This window comes from Antechinus flavipes, chromosome 4 (genome assembly GCF_016432865.1).
Source record: "Antechinus flavipes isolate AdamAnt ecotype Samford, QLD, Australia chromosome 4, AdamAnt_v2, whole genome shotgun sequence".
NCBI lineage: Eukaryota > Metazoa > Chordata > Mammalia > Dasyuromorphia > Dasyuridae > Antechinus > Antechinus flavipes.
The window spans coordinates 72,958,863-72,976,459 of NC_067401.1; the positions used below are offsets into that span (position 1 = coordinate 72,958,863).

General features: G+C 32.2%; 1 protein-coding gene across 4 annotated transcripts in view; it reads right to left on the bottom strand.

Moving 5' to 3' along the window:
* The window catches only part of ABCD3 (ATP binding cassette subfamily D member 3), a 609,690-nt gene that overhangs the window by 110,263 nt on the left and 481,830 nt on the right, over positions 1-17,597 (bottom strand). For all 4 annotated transcript variants that reach the window (XR_007953146.1, XM_051993309.1, XM_051993308.1 and 1 more), the window contains one exon: positions 389-425. Coding sequence is in view for 3 of the 4 variants with exons in the window: in XM_051993309.1 (XP_051849269.1) it covers positions 389-425 (37 nt within the window). In the remaining variant the exon portion in view is untranslated. The remainder of the gene's footprint in view (positions 1-388; positions 426-17,597) is intronic.

Genomic DNA, 17,597 nt, shown 5'->3' on the forward strand with positions numbered 1-17,597 from the left:
CATATTTATCAAATTGACAAATGACAAGAAGCTTTAAATTCAGTCATCAAATATTTAAAGGGCTACCATCTGGAAAAGGAGCACAATTTAGTTGTGTTTCTTCAGAAGGCAAAACTGATACTACTAAATACAATTCAGAAAGACAGATCTGAGCTCACCCTAGGATAAGTTGAGCTATCCAAGAATGAAATGTGCTTCTGTTTCAAAATTTCAAGAAATAAGCAAAGGCTATATGGCTATTTGTCAAGTATGCTATTTGCAGGGATTCCTATAGTGAAAAAGGAATTACACTGGGTGAACACTAGGTTCTACTCTAGAGTTCTATCAGTTCATGTTTTTATTTCAAAATTTCTTAAGTGTTATCTCAAAGAAAATATTAAAATATTACCTCATTGCTCTGTATTGGTGGTTTTCCACTTTTCTTACTGCAGAGGAAAAAAAAAAAGGAATCATTTACTTTACTGGGTTTTTTGTTTTACTTATGTGTTTTTAAAACATTTAAAGATTACTTTCACCCCAAAAGTCTCATAACAAATTAAAACAATTACTTCATCTAAAAGTGCATGCATTATTCCATATCCAAAGTAACCAATCATCTCTATTTTTATTTAGCTTTTTGATAAATAAAAATCTATATGCTCATCCTCCCACTTCCACCCATCAGTTTAGAAAAGACTTCAAATTTTTGTTTTTGTAACATAATATTAGAGTACAAATTATTCTACTGATTCTGCATACTTTAAATCAGTTTATATAACTCCATCCCTTTGAAATACTTTTAAAAAATATTTTATTGATGTGGATTATTTTTATATTACATTTACAGATTACTTCAAATTCATAAGGATTTTTTAACAAAATAAAATTATGAAGTAAAATTAATGATACAATGATCCCATCTATAAATGCATGAACCATTTTTGCATAATACTCTTCCCACCTCTAATTTTTTAAATGAACAGAAATATTTTTCTCTCCTCCAATCTCATTTAAATATGTGTTTACATAAGCATACATGTGTATGTGTATATATATATAGACGCACACATATATAGTCACCTATTACGAGAAACAATAGATTTAGAGTAGAAAAAGAGATATATATGTATATATACATATGTGTGCACATGCATTTATACATATGTATACAGCGTTGAAAGGAATTTCTTTTGCTTGATTTCATTTTATTATTGTAAATTTTATTCAACATTAATACCTTTATTTGAATTTTTATGATATTTTATAAATAATAAAAATGTTAAAAAATAAGAGTAAAAAACCCTATGTTTATGATGAAATGGAAACACTGGTGTGTCTGTTTTATAAAAATGTTTTAAAAGCAAATATCATGAAACTTAAGTGACTTTTTGAAAATATACATGCACAACACAATGGTAAGCCAAGAAGAGATTTTTCTCCCAGAAAAAATAAGATACTTTTAAATAAGCAAAAATAAACTTCAAAATCATGCCTGTGACATCAAAAGAACTGCTTGGATTGTATAAAGGTGTTTACAGAATTGCTAAATATAAACTCTTAGTAGCCAGGAGAAATGTTGTAGCTACCTAAAGCTATTAAGTGAGACCCCCAGTAGAAACAATACCTGGTAGCAGATATGGTAGAAAGAAGTATCACCTTTAAATCTGAAAACATTTGCTACAAATTAAATGAAAAACTAAAATCTTCCTACTTAGTAGTGATTGAAGTATGAAGAAACAATAGATATTAAAAAATGTTTCTTTGTTTACATATGTATAATTCCTAAATGAAAGAAAACTTGTTACTATGCAAATTTATTGATGATAGAGCCATGGTAAAAGAAACCTTCAAAGTAACTGACAGGGTTGTTGTTGTTATTGTTTTTTAATGAAAACGATAATGTGGAAGAAATATATTGAAGTAAAAGAAACTGACATTTTTCTTAGCAATAACCTTTAATTAAATTAAATAACTTAATCTTTTATTATTAAAGATGAAGCAAATTCATTTTATAAATTTAAAAAATTCTCCTGAAATGTGTTTAATGAATATTTTTTAAATACTAAATATTTTAAATGAATCAGTGCAAAGTCATCAAAATTCATACTGTGACAATGAAATGAAAAAAATGAAAAAAAAAAATTAGAGCTATAGATAATAAATTTACAACATGGTATTTTTATTTCCCTGAGTCTAATGATTTGTATCCTTTGAACAAAATGGATGTAAAGATTTTCTTGCTAATCAATTTACAATATAAAAATTCTCAATTTATTTTAAAGGCCTAAAAATATCTATTTATGAATGGATACAAAACAAATTATTTGGGCTTACTTCATCTGAATTACAATGGTTAGTAGATTTGTTCTGTGATAGCATGTAACCCACATAACCCTTATGTTTTGGCTATAAAAGTGAATAAAGATTTATCTGGTTTATCATATAAAACTGTATAATTTTTTTGCTATTTGTAATATCTAATTTGTATAAAACAAGTTTTTTCTGCCGATATATCATATCTTTATAAATTCTGATTATTGTTTGAAAAAGAATTACCATAAACAAAATTAATGATCTGCTTCAAGAAATTCTAAAAAAACCAAGTCAATATATTACATTAATATTTAACATTTTGTTATGAATATAAAAGATGGAAAGAATTTGTCACTAAACATGTTGATCATGTAAAGTTTGTATTCTTATAAACATGTAATAAATCCTTACCTCTATTTTAATAAAATGTGATCTAAGAAAATTATTTGTGTAGACTGCTATATGAAAGGTTTATGTAGAGAGCCCAACATTTGTTGTGGTTGTCATCGTTGGCATTTGAAAAAAAAAAAAGTTTGTAAACCATCGCTCTGCACTAAGGATCTCTTTTCCCTGAAGTTCAATGGGCTCACTAAGTAGCTCCTCATTAGTGACTGGTCTGAACTTCAAGATGGACATCTTTCCTCAATCTTCATTTAGGAAATCTTATCACTTTCCATCTTAAGGTAAAATAATACCATTATGTCTCCTCCCTTTGGAGCCTGAAAATGTTACATTAAATATAATAATAAAAGATTAAAGAGCATATAAAATTATCAAAACATTATCATCTCATGCTCTCCCAACTACAAAGCCATCATATCACACATATTTTAAAAATTAAACAGTAACATTTATGAAATACTTCATGGTTTAAAAAGGACTTAAAAAAAAAAAAAAAAACTTTATCCCATTTGATCCACAGAATCACTCTGTGAAGTAGACATATGTGTGTTTAAATTATATTTTATGGATAAGAAAGAAAACTAAGGAATAATGGTTCGCCTATGGTCACACAAGTCTCAAATGGAGAATCTAAACTTGAGCTGCAGACTACAAACACAATTAGTGCCTGTTATATACTATGCCTCATTACTTTTCCTAAGCTAAGCATTTGCAACACAACACTTTCAGAGCCTAGGCAGCAACATTATTATTATCTTCATTCAGAAATTAAGGAAATTGAAGCTCAGCAGGTCTATCTACTTACTGGGAACTGAACTCATTTGAACCCATTCCAAGATCAATGAGCTTTGAACTACAGTATGCTGCTTCTCTCTGATTGACTTAGTTTTGTCCACCACCCTGTCAAACATGTACTTCTGAGTGACTGTTGGCTCCTACCTGCCTAAACTGGTCTTGCTGATTGGCTGCTCCATCTTGACCTCATGTTTTTTCAATCAATTATATTCTTTCAATCAATTCTATCCTCCAATCACAACAATGGCCTTACAAGTACCTCCTAGTTTTCAAATGTTCAATTTTTGCTGTTTATCATTTTTTAGTCAAATTTAAACTCTTTTTGATCTCCTTTAAGGTCTTATGGGCAAAGATACCAGAGTGATTCGCCATTTCTTCTCTATATCAATTTTTTTTTTAACAGATGAGGAACTAAAGCATACAAAGTTAAGTGTCTCACAGGCAGTATAGGTCTGAGGCCATATTTGAACTCAGGAAGAGTCTTCCTCACTATAGACCCAGAACTCTATCTAACTGTCCCAATGTTCATTTTAACTATAACCTTTGGCCCACTTTTTTTAGTCACTGCATTCCACACCTCACCTCATCCCAGCCTATCTTTTATGAATCTGTTTTATTTTCAATCTCTCCTTAATTCCATGCACATTCAAATGACTATAGTTCCATAACATAATTTAAGATTGGCACTGAACACTAGGCCACAAGATAAAATTTGAGTCATTTGTACACTTCTAGTGGTAGTCAAATTCAGTAATTTATAAATTTTAGAGAGATTAATGCAAACAGCCACCATTATAATCATAAGCCAAACAAATCCAAAAATTTGGTGGGTTTAAGAATACAATGACAACTGCACTCATGTTTTTGTCAATATAAAATAAAGTTTCTGGTACTCAAGACAAAGATGTCTTAGAATTCCTTTTCCTCTTCATTTAATAAAGAGCTCTATGCAGATTAACTCAAATCTACATTTCCAGCCCTTATTTTTCTCCTAAATTATAGTCCCATATCACCACTTGATTGTTGAGCAACTCCATCTATTTGTTCTACAGATATCTCAAACTTGAGTATGTTTAAAACAAAGAGAATGACCTTTCTTCCAAAACCCTGCCCTTCTTATTCTAGGGTTAGCTAGGTGGCACAGTAGAAAGAGTATTAGGCCTTAAATCAGAAAGACTCATCTTTCTGAGTTTAAATCAGGCTTCAGAAACTTATGAGCTCCATGACTCTGGGAAAGTCATTTAAACCTTGTTTGTCTGTTTCCTCATCTGTAAACTGAGCTAGAAAAATCACTCCAATATCTCTGCCAAGAAAACTCCAAAAGGAGTCACAAAGAGTTGGGACACTGCTAAAAACTCTAAACAATAACAACAACAACAACAATAATATTATCCTAACTTTCCTTTTTCTGTCAAGGACACATGTATTCTTTCAGTTACTCAAGTTTATAACCTAGGATTACAGCCAAAATTCTAAACATACACACAAGAAGTTACCATATCTTGTTGATTCTACCTCCATAATATCTTTCTTCTATCACTTTCTAACTATTCATACCACTACATAGTTTAGACTCATTTTCTCACTCTCAGATCCATGCAATAATCTCTTAAGTGGTCTATTCTGTAGTGAGTCTATTCTTTATAACATCCTTCACACAGATGCCAAAAATAGATATTCTTTAATGCTAAGTCTAATTATGTCTCTCCTCTGATGATCAACAAACACTAAGCACTGACTATGTACCAGATACTGGGCTAAATGATAACAATATAAAGATGAGGCAAAATTATTTCTGCCTTCAAAAGAGTTTACATTCTAATAGTGGAGACAACGTGTAAATGTTGTTATTTGTCCTTTGTTCTGGAAGAGGACCATAGCATCATTAAAGGAAATGTCATGACTTGCAAGTGAACTAAACTTAAGTGAGGGAAGACTGCAAAGTCACCACTCAGTCTCTCTTCCAGAACCATCTGGATTGAGTGGCAAGATATAGGTCAGAACAACCGAAGATGGCCCCAAATACAGTGGAAGACCTGTCTTTTTAAGCTAAGGTCTTTCCCAAGTCCTCAGACTGACTGAAGCAATGCCCATTCAGTAATTAAGGTTAGGTAAAATTCAGCCAAAGAATAGCTTTTGTAAACTACTCAATTATTATTATTATTATTATTTGGGAGAAGACCCTCAAGATTTCAAGCCAAAACAGAAATAATTGCTCTTTATACTCACTCTGAGACCTCAGAATCCAAAGAATGACCAAGTGAGTCTTGGACTAGGACTTATTGTTGGCCATTCAAAGAAAAGCAAAATGGTTTGGGTTTAAGGCAAGGACCATAAAAAAGAAATCTAGTCTGTAAATCCCATGATATATTGGCTAGGTTTTAGCAATCAAAATGCTATCTCTTTGGGCAGAAAATCCACATATAAGGGAATAATTCCCTTATATATGTGGATAGAGGGGAGGGAAGGAGAAGAGAAGAGAAAAAAAGGAGAGGAGGGAAGGGAAAGAGGCAAAAAAGAAAGGGAAGGAGGGAAGGAAGGAAATTAGAGAGGGAGAAAAGAAAAGTAGGGAAGAGAAGAAGGGAGGAAATTGCACTGTCCAAGTGGGACTGGAAAATTGAGTCTTCATTGGGACAGCTACTACTACTACTACTACTCACAGGTCTTTGCTCTGGAAGAAAACCATGACTCCAAAAAGTAGAAGATAATGCTAAGTTCTCAAAAGAAGAACTGCAAAGTATTCATAAACACATGAAAGAATGTTCTAAAGTCCTAATAAGAGAAATGAACAACAAAAAAATCCTAGGGTTTCACCTTACACCTTATAATTTGACAAAGGTGACAAAAAAATGCCAATAGTCAATGTTGAAGGGATTGTGGAATGATGAACATACTAATTAATGTATTATTGATAGAGCTGTGCAAACATTTTGGAAAGCACTTTGGAATTACACAAATAAAGGTGTAAATAAAGGACTAAAATGGACATACCATTTGACCCAGACACTTTTATAATATTCCTTGGACCCAAGGAAATCAAGAAGAAAATTCCCATATGCACCAAAATATTTATAGCAACATTTTTTTAATGATAGCAAGAAAGTGAAAAAAAAGTAAATGTTCATCAATTGTGAAACAACTAAACAAACTGTGACACCTGAATGTTACTGTGATGTAAGAAATAATGAATTCAATGAAACATAAAAAGAAGTACATGAACCGATGAAGTAAATTGAGCCAAGAAAACAACATAATAACTGCATAACTATAGCAATGTAAATGCAAGCATGCAAAAAATTTACAAGGGAATGTAGAAAAACTTAAAAGAATAAGCATAACTAGGAAGTAAGAGGAGTATCAAAGTGGTACATTTCATGTTTTCTGATTTTTTTCAATGTATTGATTAGTTGTGTTGTTTTTTTTTTTTCCTTTTTTTTGTCTTTAAAAATAATGGCATGACTCTTTAAGAGGGTCAGGGAGAGGGATATGGTCAAAACTATGATGACGTACAGAAAAATTCAATGAAAAATCATATTTTTAAAAAGAAGACAATGTTGATATTGCCATCTCTGCTCTCTAAATTCTTGTACCAGCAAGAATAAGAGTTTAAATTACTACAACAATTAGACTAAATACCATATGTGGTATGAAAATGCATTCTAGACTGCATTTTGAATAAGTTAGCAATTTCATAGGCAAAGGTCTGGCTCTCTCTTCCAGCTATTTGTAAGGTTAATCAGAGTCAGAGTTACAAAAGGTAACCCAAATTCCAAACACAGGCTGCAATACTGGAATCAAGATCAAGTTTGATAGCATGCCATTAGAAAGACCACAGAATAAAAACACAAGGAATGATCAAAATATGCTAAGCAAATGATCACTAACAGAGTCAGAAGTACCTAAAAGTTTTAAGTACTAAATTATAAATTAAAGTACTAAAATTATAATTAAATGCCTATTCCTCAGTCTGACTTGGCTTTCAAATTAATTCTTTCTTACTCATTCAGTTTTCTTGCTGAAGAACTCTGATTCCCAACTACAAATCAATGGGGGGGAAGGGGAGGAGAAGACAAGAGAGAGAGGAGAGATGGGAGAGATATGAGAGAGAGATGAGAGAGAGAGAGAGAGAGAGAGAGAGAGAGAGAGAGAGGAAGGTAGGGTAGGGAGGGAGAGAAAGAAGGAGGGGGGGGGAGGGAGAGAGAGAGAGAGAGAGAGAAAGAGAGAGAAGAGGAAAGAGAGGGGTGGAAGGGGGGGCAGGCAACCAGGCAGTTTAGAGCAAAGGCAATTAGATAGATCACAGGTTAGAAATTCAAAGTATAAGGGAGTTCCCATCCTTTTATTTCCCAATTACAAACTGTGGGATATCAAAGCTTTCTGTCAATAGTGGAAGAAAAAATCATTTACTAAAGGTGCTAAATGTTACTTAAAGAAAATCAATGCAGTGCAACGTTAAAATGATCAGTCAGTTATGATTTTAATAAGTGAAACAAAAAGATTAAATGAAAACTAGCATCCTAGACTAAAACTAGATTCTATATTTTAAGTAAACCAAATAGTGTACTGCACTATTCTCCAACCTGAGACCTTGGACAACACATTGACTGGGCAGCAATGATTATAATGAGGTCAGCAACAACTGAGTCTCTGATAATATATCCCAAAGTTTTTAACTATTATATTAAATATGCCTATGTCTGGGGTCATGGGATTCTGACAAAATAACCCTGAAAACTAGGATAATATATTTCCTTATACCAAATCTATTGTAGCTTTCTACTATAGAACCTTTAAAAAACATAAAAGCAAAAAAATTTCACTATTCTTGCATATATCCTCAGCTAAATCAAAGTAATTTGCTACAATGGCAGCAGTATGTCAAGTAGTAAAAATCAATGTGACAGGGTTTACAAGGACAACTCCTATTTCTTCACAGTGAACGTAGACTTTGGAAATCAGTTTACTGAGTAAAAGGGTGGGATAAAGGAAAATGTCTAACCTATCAGAATAAGAATTTATATAATGGAATTCCAGCCTAACCTCCAGAATTTTCATTTAATTCTTTCAAAACAGACTTTATTATAATGAATATCACCTATTATGATATCTTGCAATAAAGAAGTCTCAATGGAGCTATATCACAACAAATTTATACTGTATTCTTTACTTTTTTTTTCTATTACAAGGATAGCTTGTCTAAGTGCATATTTTCCAGGTCTTAATTCTTCTCAAAAGCTAAATGAAAAACCCATCTCATAGGTATATCTATGAATAAGACTAGAATATTGTAATCCCATTTCTGTGTTCAATCCCATAATGCCTGGAATGCTCTCCTTCACCATCCATGGAACCTCTAGCTTCTTTCAAGGTTCATTTTGAGACTGTAACAAGGCCTCCCAACTTTCCTGATTCCAGTCTTCTTCAATTGTTAATGTTATGCTGACTCAAGGAAATGTCTATTTGAATATCTATGCACATCTTGTTAATTTCCACTCTTCAGGAAAGTGTTTTTGAGAATTTCATGTACCTACCTAACATAGAGCTTGGGACACAGTAGACACTTAATACTTGTTAATAAAACAGGAAATGCCACAATCTAGGCTAAAACTTTAAAGCATCTACCATACAAAAATCTGTATTCAGGACACACTCTAAACCCTTAAATTATATATCCCAAAAAAGTTTAACAGTTCTACGACTTAAAGTAGTCAAATACTTAGCAAATTATTTATACTTTTTTCTATGACTTGTTTATGCCATAGTACTTCACCACTTGGAACAAAAATCTGCACCACAACAGTAAGGAAAAAAAACTTAAAAACAGAAAAAAAAAAAATTTAAGCAGTAAACTAAATAAAGACGATAAACAAGACAGCTTCTATTAAAAACAAAAATCTCCACCATTCTGGATTTATTGCCATTTGATCAAGCACAGTATCTGGACTAAGAAATCCTCTGAACGCTAATTTACTTTATCATGTTGCTTATTGGGTACATTGATATTATTCCTATGGAAATATCTCCTACAAAATCATGTTGTCTAATATCATTAAATAAGATTTTTCCTCTTCATAAAGAGGTTGGGAAACTATACACTTGTTCCAATGATTTTAAACTTCTAGACTTATTTTGAGAATCCAAGTCTCTTCAGAAATGACAAATTTTCATCTTGTGGGGGTGGATTTGGTTTTTTTAAATGGCTAAAAGTAATTTAGAATCAAATTTGATGAATAAGATGGGCAACTAAATTCAGTGATGTCTTCTAGTTTAAAAAAGAGAAATTTCCACAAAAAAGTAGATGTGACCCAAAGCAATAGCAACAATGAAGAAAGCAATTATTGAATCATAATGACTCTAAAATTATGATTTTCTCAAATACTTAAAATTGATATATAAATACCTAGACCGCCCTTTTGAATGATTTCAATGTCAAAAAAACAAAGCAACATTGCATTCACATGTGATTTTCATTCATAATAGTTCATATTTACATAATCTTTCATGGTTTACAAAGCACTCTCTAGAGAATAACCTAGGCGTTAGTAATCCAAGTAGCATTATACATAATTTATAAGATAAGGAAAATGGCTCAAATCCATCCAATTAGTAGGTGCTAGGACCAGAACTCACACCAATGAGTTTCTAAAGAGACTATTCCTGCCCTTGGTATACTTACTGTGACCCACTCCAGTGCTTTCTACAATACTCTTAGGTTCTGTTCCGGGTTTTAAGATTAATGTTTTTCACATCGGACTTTGATACTTGGTAGGTTTTTTAAAATACATTTAATTGATAACCTTATCTTTGCTTCATTGTAACCTTCCAGTCCTTTACTAAAAACTCTCCTGTGACAGAGAGAAGCGATTAAATACAAGCAATCTTGACACAGAAATCTTGTCTAACAATGTATCATTCTATCCTGTCTTTACTGTGAAGGAAATACATTTTAATCCCTTCTTCTCCATTTCTGTTTTCCACTATTCAGAAAGTGAATCATCTTTTGCTAATATTTCAATTTACACTGTTATAATCATTATGAATATTTTCTTGGTTCTGTTTATTTTCCTCTGCATCAGTACATAAAAAATTTTCCACATTTCCTTGAATTCTCTTTATTTTCTCAGAAAGAGATTCATTCATATGCCACTAGGCTTTTTTTTTTTTTTTTTTTTTTTTGGTAATTTCTTAATTGATAGACATCCACACTTGCTTTCTATCATTAAGTGCTGCTATGACTATTTTGATACCTATTGAAGGAAGTAAGAAAAAGTTTGAATCCTGCTATAGACATTTACTAGCCTAGTCATTAGTACTATTAACTAGGGGTAAGGTACTTAACCATTCAACTCTCCTCAGGTGCAAAATGAAAATAGCATATTGTAATAGAACTTGTTCCTTGTTTTTCCAGCCTAAAAGATTGTACAGCTGTCCCTGGGATCTGGCTACTTCCTTGACTCCTTCCTTCTGGTTATCCAAGGGCTTAAGACCACTGAATTCACTATACCCTGCTGACCTGACTAGACCAGATCCCAAATGGAGCCTTTGTCTATATATGCTAAGTGCCATTCTATCTTTGTTGCATATCCTTGCAGTGTTAGGGCAAAGATCTAGATCACACAGTAGTCAAGAGGATTAAAATTAAATTATAAAGCAATTTGCAAATCTCAAATCACTAGACAAATGATAGCTATTATTATTATTAGACTTTTTTTTTTTTTAACTTTCTTAGGGTTATATACCTAACTAGTGTGATTGCTGAATCTGGATAATAGAAGTTTGATAAATTGTTACTGATTGCCAAGCTATAAAGTACAGAACTCTTAGTCACTCTTCTAATTCCAAAATGAAAACAAAGATGGTAGGACCACTGCAGTTCTATAAACAATCCATTATAGGACTGTCTTCCCATAACTTTTCTACCTATTATTGCTTATACCTTTTTTCATCTTTGCCTATATTCATAGGGTGAGGTGAACCCAACAGAATTTGTGTTTTGTTTTTATCTTAAATATAATCTAAAATATAATCTCCACCAGCCATCATGATTCCTTAGAAACGCATACATTTTCCAGCTTCCCTAATTCTTTTCAATAACTCAAAACAGTATTACAATTTTTCAAAGAAACCTGACTCATATTCATATTCAAAACTTTTCTCTCCTTCAAACTATGAATCCATTTCATAGTTAACTATCTAAATGAATTAAATTTCTTACCTTTCAACATTTTTCTAATACTTTGAAATAGAAAACCTTTTGTATATCAGGAATTACATTCCTACCTTAAATTTTCTGTGCCAATAAAAAAACTTTTACTCCTGACTATATCCCATCCACATAAGCTTCTTTTAACAAAGAAAAGTAGAAAAGATTTCTGGGTGTAAAATCAGAGTACCAGGGTTCAAATCTCAAAACTGTCATTAATTATTAGTGTGACCTAACAAGAGTTGCTTCCTTTCTTTGAGATTCAGTTTCCTCATCTGTAAAATGAGAGGTTAGAGTAAAAGAAGAATAAGGTTCATTCCACCTCTAATCTATATTACAATCCTCTGTGAATTTAATTTAGCACAAAATTCTATATTAATTCTTGCTTTACAAAATAACTCAATTTGTAGTCAATTTGATCCCAAGTGAAAAAGCCCTTCATTCAATCAACAAATATTTATGCTAAATATTTACCAAATATAAAATTCTATGCTAACAACTGAAGGAAGTAAAAGACTTAACTTCCACTACAGTCACTGTTAGAAGCCATCTGATGCTTTAATTCTTTGTCTGTCTTGGAATGGACAAAAGTTTGTTCTGCCAACAGCAGCTGCTTTTTCAAAAGGAGAGAGGAATATCATGATTTTCCACTGGAGACTAGTAGAATGACCAAAGGGAAAAAAAGACAAAATTGATAGTAAGAATGCCACACCAAATTACAATCCAAAATATTTAAAATATGTGAAACTTTCTGACAATATAAGCGTTTGGAAATGTCTAGAGTTATACTTTTTTTTAAAAAATTACTAGATCTCACAGCATAACATTCTCACTTTTTTTGATGTTTGCTTGTATTTTGTTTTTTTACTCATTTTTTTTCCTTTTTGATCTGATTTTTCTTGTGCAAGAAGAGAACTGTATAAATGTTTACACATAATGGATTTAACATATATTTTAACATGTACGACATATACTAGATTGCTTGCCATCTAGGGAAAGGGGTGCAGAGGAGGGGAAAATCTGAAACAAAAGACTATAAAGGTCAGTGTTGAAAAATCATCTGTACATTTGTTTTGAAAATAAAAAGCTTAAAAAATAAATTAATAAAAGTAAAAATTACTAGATCATACACATTCAACTTACTTATGAAGTGAAACAGTGGTTTAGAAATTAAGCAGAGGAAGACCAAAATATATATATAAATGTAAACAATTTTCAGAACAATATTAAAGACTGAGAATGCAATTTATTACAAATAGGCACGCCATAAATTTCTCATAAGTTCCAGACTAATATCTGGAAACTGAGAATTGTATCAGTGAATTAAGATTGCAACCAACCAGGGCAGCTAGATGGCACAGTGGAGAGTCTCCGCTTTGATGTCAGGAGGATCTGAGTTCAAATTTGGCCATAGACAATACTTAATTAGTTGTATTACTCTAGGCAAGTCATTTAACCCCAATTGCTTCAGGAAAAAAAAGGTTGGCAACCAACTGCCACATACAAAGGTGAGCAAGTCAGCCTAGCTGAAGCAGCAAGGTACTCTGAGATTCACATAAATCAAACCCTCACTATTATCTTGACCACTGAAAACTCCTTTCAGCCCTGATTGAGACAGGTTAGGAACCTAAGAGAATAATATTAGTAATATTCATATTAAGAATATTCAAGTAACAAATAATGATGTTTAAAAAGAGACTAAAAAGAGACTTTTGACACTGAAGCCCAAGGACCCAAGTTAATTTTCTAATTAACTTGCTGCTGAAAACTTTCACGTTTGTCTTGCTCAGTGGATAGTAACTTTTTGAAAGGGACTATCTTAATGTGTGATTCCCAGCACTTAGTATAGTGCCTTGCACACACTGTTTAATAAATGCTTTATTTATTCATTCATGACTAAATATATGGAATTCTTGCAGTATAAATGATAAATAGTTATTCTTGTGTCCCCATTCATAAATAATCACTAAACATTTTAAGGTCACTAACTTGATTCAACAAACATTTATTTAAGCACCTACTACGTGTCAGTCACTGTGCTAAAAAATGTTTTTAATGTTTGTACATATATCTATTGGTATTCATGTTCTTAAGCATAAAGCCAGACCCAAGAGAAGACAGCTAAAAATATGTTGGGGAACATGATTCGGGATTAAGTAAATATTTCAAAGGCCCATGATAATAATCAGGAGACTTATACTTTTGTTATGAAGAAAGTTAGAAAGTGCTATTACAAAGTTCACTGAATGAGTCAAAGGATCTAAAATCTAAAACTCAGCTCAAATATTTATAGAGGCAAACTCCTCGTTATAGATCTTTTAATTATAGAAATAGTTTTAACTTTAATTATTCAGATTAAGTTAGAAGAATCTCAGAAGCTATCTCCTTCAATTCCTATCTAAATAAATATCTATTCGTTCTGCTTTAAGACCTCCAATAAGAAAACTTCCAATAAGAAGTATTCTGGGGTAGCCCATTAATTAAACTAATGTTATAGTTATTAGAATATTATAGTTATTAGAAAATTTACCTTTACATTTATCCAAAATCTGTTTCTCTACATCTCCTTTTTGATAATCCAAAATGCAAAGAGTATTATTGGTGTGAACAGGTAATAAAGAAGTAGAGAAAAGGTACTCAATATAGAGAAATACACAATTTTCAAGGAGTCAAAATCAAGCAGAACAAATAATGGAAATGAAATGAGGTTCTGAGGCCCGTATAAAAAGAAGCTTTAAGGAGTTTATTGCTCTGCTCTCCAGCACTACTTTGGGGGGAGGGGTAGTTGATATAAAAGTTGTATCAATCTGAGATTTCAGGTGATCAGTTTATCCTGCAGGGGGCAAGATGTTCCTAGGGCAGAAACCAAGCAGAGCAGCTGATGGAAAAAGTGATGAGCTCTTAAGTGTGTCAAGATTCAACTGATGTTATTGGTTCATAGGCCCAAAGCAGAAAGGAACTCAGAGACTATCTAGATCCAACTTTTTCATTTAAAGAACATAAGGAAAGGAAACTGAGGTCCCTTCAATCATGTAGTTGTAACTCTACTGAGCAACTTAGCTGCCTCCTCCATGCAACAATAGAGATGGTTAAACGTCAAAGCCAGAATTTGAACCACATCTTGCCTTCAGAGCCAGTGTTCTTCCTCCTATACCAAGACACTGGTTAACCTTAAATAGCCTTTTTTATTTAAGACTTTTTTTTATTGTTTGTTAGAAAACCTATATCATGAAAAGGGGAAGGAGAGCTACATTTAGAAATAAAGATGAAACAAACACTAAAGTAATCGATACAATTTCAAAGAATATTTTATTAATGACTTTTGCCTTTACACCATAATAATTTTAAATTCCTCCCTTCCCCATTCAGATTGAAACCTCCCTTGTGACAAAAATGAAAATTTTAAAAATGGAATAGATGGCGTCTAAGAATCTTCCCAGCTCTAAACCTATGGATTAGTCAAAAATGTCATATGCAATAACCAAAATTTCATAATGTATCCAACATCCTAAAGTATACAAGAAACTATATTGATTCCCTGCTCATAAAACTCTACCGACTATCTTTTGCCTCCAAGATTAAATATATAATCTTGTTTGACAAGTTAAAGCTTTTTAGAACTTGGCTCCAAACTACTTTCCTAAACTTAATTACCTTCCCAAAAAAACTGCTGCAGGGCAAAGACTATTCTATTGTTCCCTTTGTATTCTTAGGACTTAAGGAGTGCTTCCTTACCAGTCAAGTGACAATCTTAGTATGGTCAATGAGGGAAGTGCTTATCTTCCTCACCAGTCAAATGACATTAATAATTTTCACAGTAAGTTAACAGATCCAACCATTCTGGAGAGCAATTTGGAACTATGCTCAAAAAGTTATCAAAGTGTACATACTCTTTGATTCAAGTTTCAACTGGGCTTATATCCCAAGGAGATCTTAAAGGAGGGAAAAAGGTTTGTGGCAGCCCTTTTTAGAGTGGCAAGAAACTGGAAAATGAATGGATGCCCATCAGTTGGAGAATGACTAAATAAATTATGGTTTATGAATGTTAAAGGAATATTGTTGTTCTGTAAAAAATGATCAGCAGGATGATTTCAGAGAGATCTGGAGAGACTTACATGTATTGATACTAAGTGAAATGAGTAGAACCAGATCATTATACACAGCAACAAGAGTACACAATGATCAATTCTGATGGGCGTGGCTCTTTTCAACAATAAGATGATTCAAATCAGTTCCAACTGTTCAGTGATGAAGAGAGCCATCTATACCCAGAGAGAGGATTGTGGGAACTGAGACCACAATACAGCATTTTCACTCTCTCTTGTTGTTTGCTTGCATTTTGTTTTTTCTGTTTTTTTTTTCTTCCTGATCCAATTTTTTATCAGCAAGATATCTGTATCAATATGTATACACATATTGAATTTAACATATATTTTAACATATTTAATGTGTACTGGATTACCTGCCATCTACGGGAGGGGGTAGGGGGAAGAAGGGGAAAATTTGGAACAGAAGGTTTTGGAAGGGTCAATGTTGAAAAATTACTCATTCATATGTTTTGTAAATAAAAAGCTTTAATAAAATAAAATTTTAAAAAATAATAATCTTCACAGTATAATTATGAGGGAAGTGCTTATTAAAGTCAATGGCCTATAATGAAAAAGGCAGTGGATAGACTTTTGAGTCTGAAGGGATCTGGATTCAAATTTTACCATCAACAGTCAGTAAGGTAAGTTGGACTAGATGTTCTCTAAAGTTCTTTCCAAAGGAGAGCATTACACAGTATACAGTATAGATTTGCATACTTTTTCTCTGTTCTACTCTGTGTATGAAAATGTCTAGGTGGGTAGGGGAAGTATTTGTTAAAACAGATAAAATTTTAAATATTTTTTAAAATTTAAAATCTTTTCCAGTTGTAAGTGCTGTGAGTCTCTATATCAGTTGTGATTTACTTACTTCACAAACTGCAATGAGGATATAGCATTAATATCTTTTTACTTTATTTCATTTTTATGCGAATGTCTTGTCTTCCCAATTGTAGTTTAAAATTATTTAGTGTTTGTAATGTATCAACTGCATTTCTGAATGTCCCCTCCCTAGCAAGCTATCTCTTGTAACAAAGAATAAAAAAGAGAAAAAAATATTTGACAAAACTAACCAACACATAAACAGCATATGAAAGCATATGCTGCTCCATACCCAAAGTCCCTCAACTCCGCAAAGAAGGGAGAATATATTTTCTCACCTTTTCTCTGAAACCATGCTTCATCCTTACAAAAATTTGGGTCGCAAAAAAAATTATAATTACAATTACATTAAAATTACATTGTTTCAATTATTTTGTTTTTTTCCCACTTACATTGTTGTAGTCATTATGTGTATTGTTTTTCTTGGTTTTGCTTACTTCAATTTAAATACACCTTCACATACTTTGAATTCTTCATATTCACATCCTTCTTCTAAGTTATTAAAGTAGAGGCCAGACAATCAGCTCAGCCCAATACCAGTGAGTATTCCTTTCATGGATAGGTTGAACCAGATGGCCAATGAGGTCCCTTCCAACTCTAATTTTGTATTTGTGTGATTTATCATTTTACAGCACCCCATATTACTATATGCTCATGTAACCACAATTCATTTAGCCACTTTGATGAGCATTTATTTCATTTCTGGTTCTTTGTTACCACAAAAAATATTTATTTTGGTCAATATGGGACTTTACTTTCCATCTTTAACCAATGCTTGGGATATATGTCTAGCAATGGGATCTTTGAGTCAAAATGTATAAATCTTTTAGCCATTTTTTTAAACGTATTCCAAATTGGTTAGACTTGATTCATAACTCTACTAAAAGAGTTGAAATATACACCTTTCTTTTGTCCTGTTTCCTCTATTGATTGTTCCCATC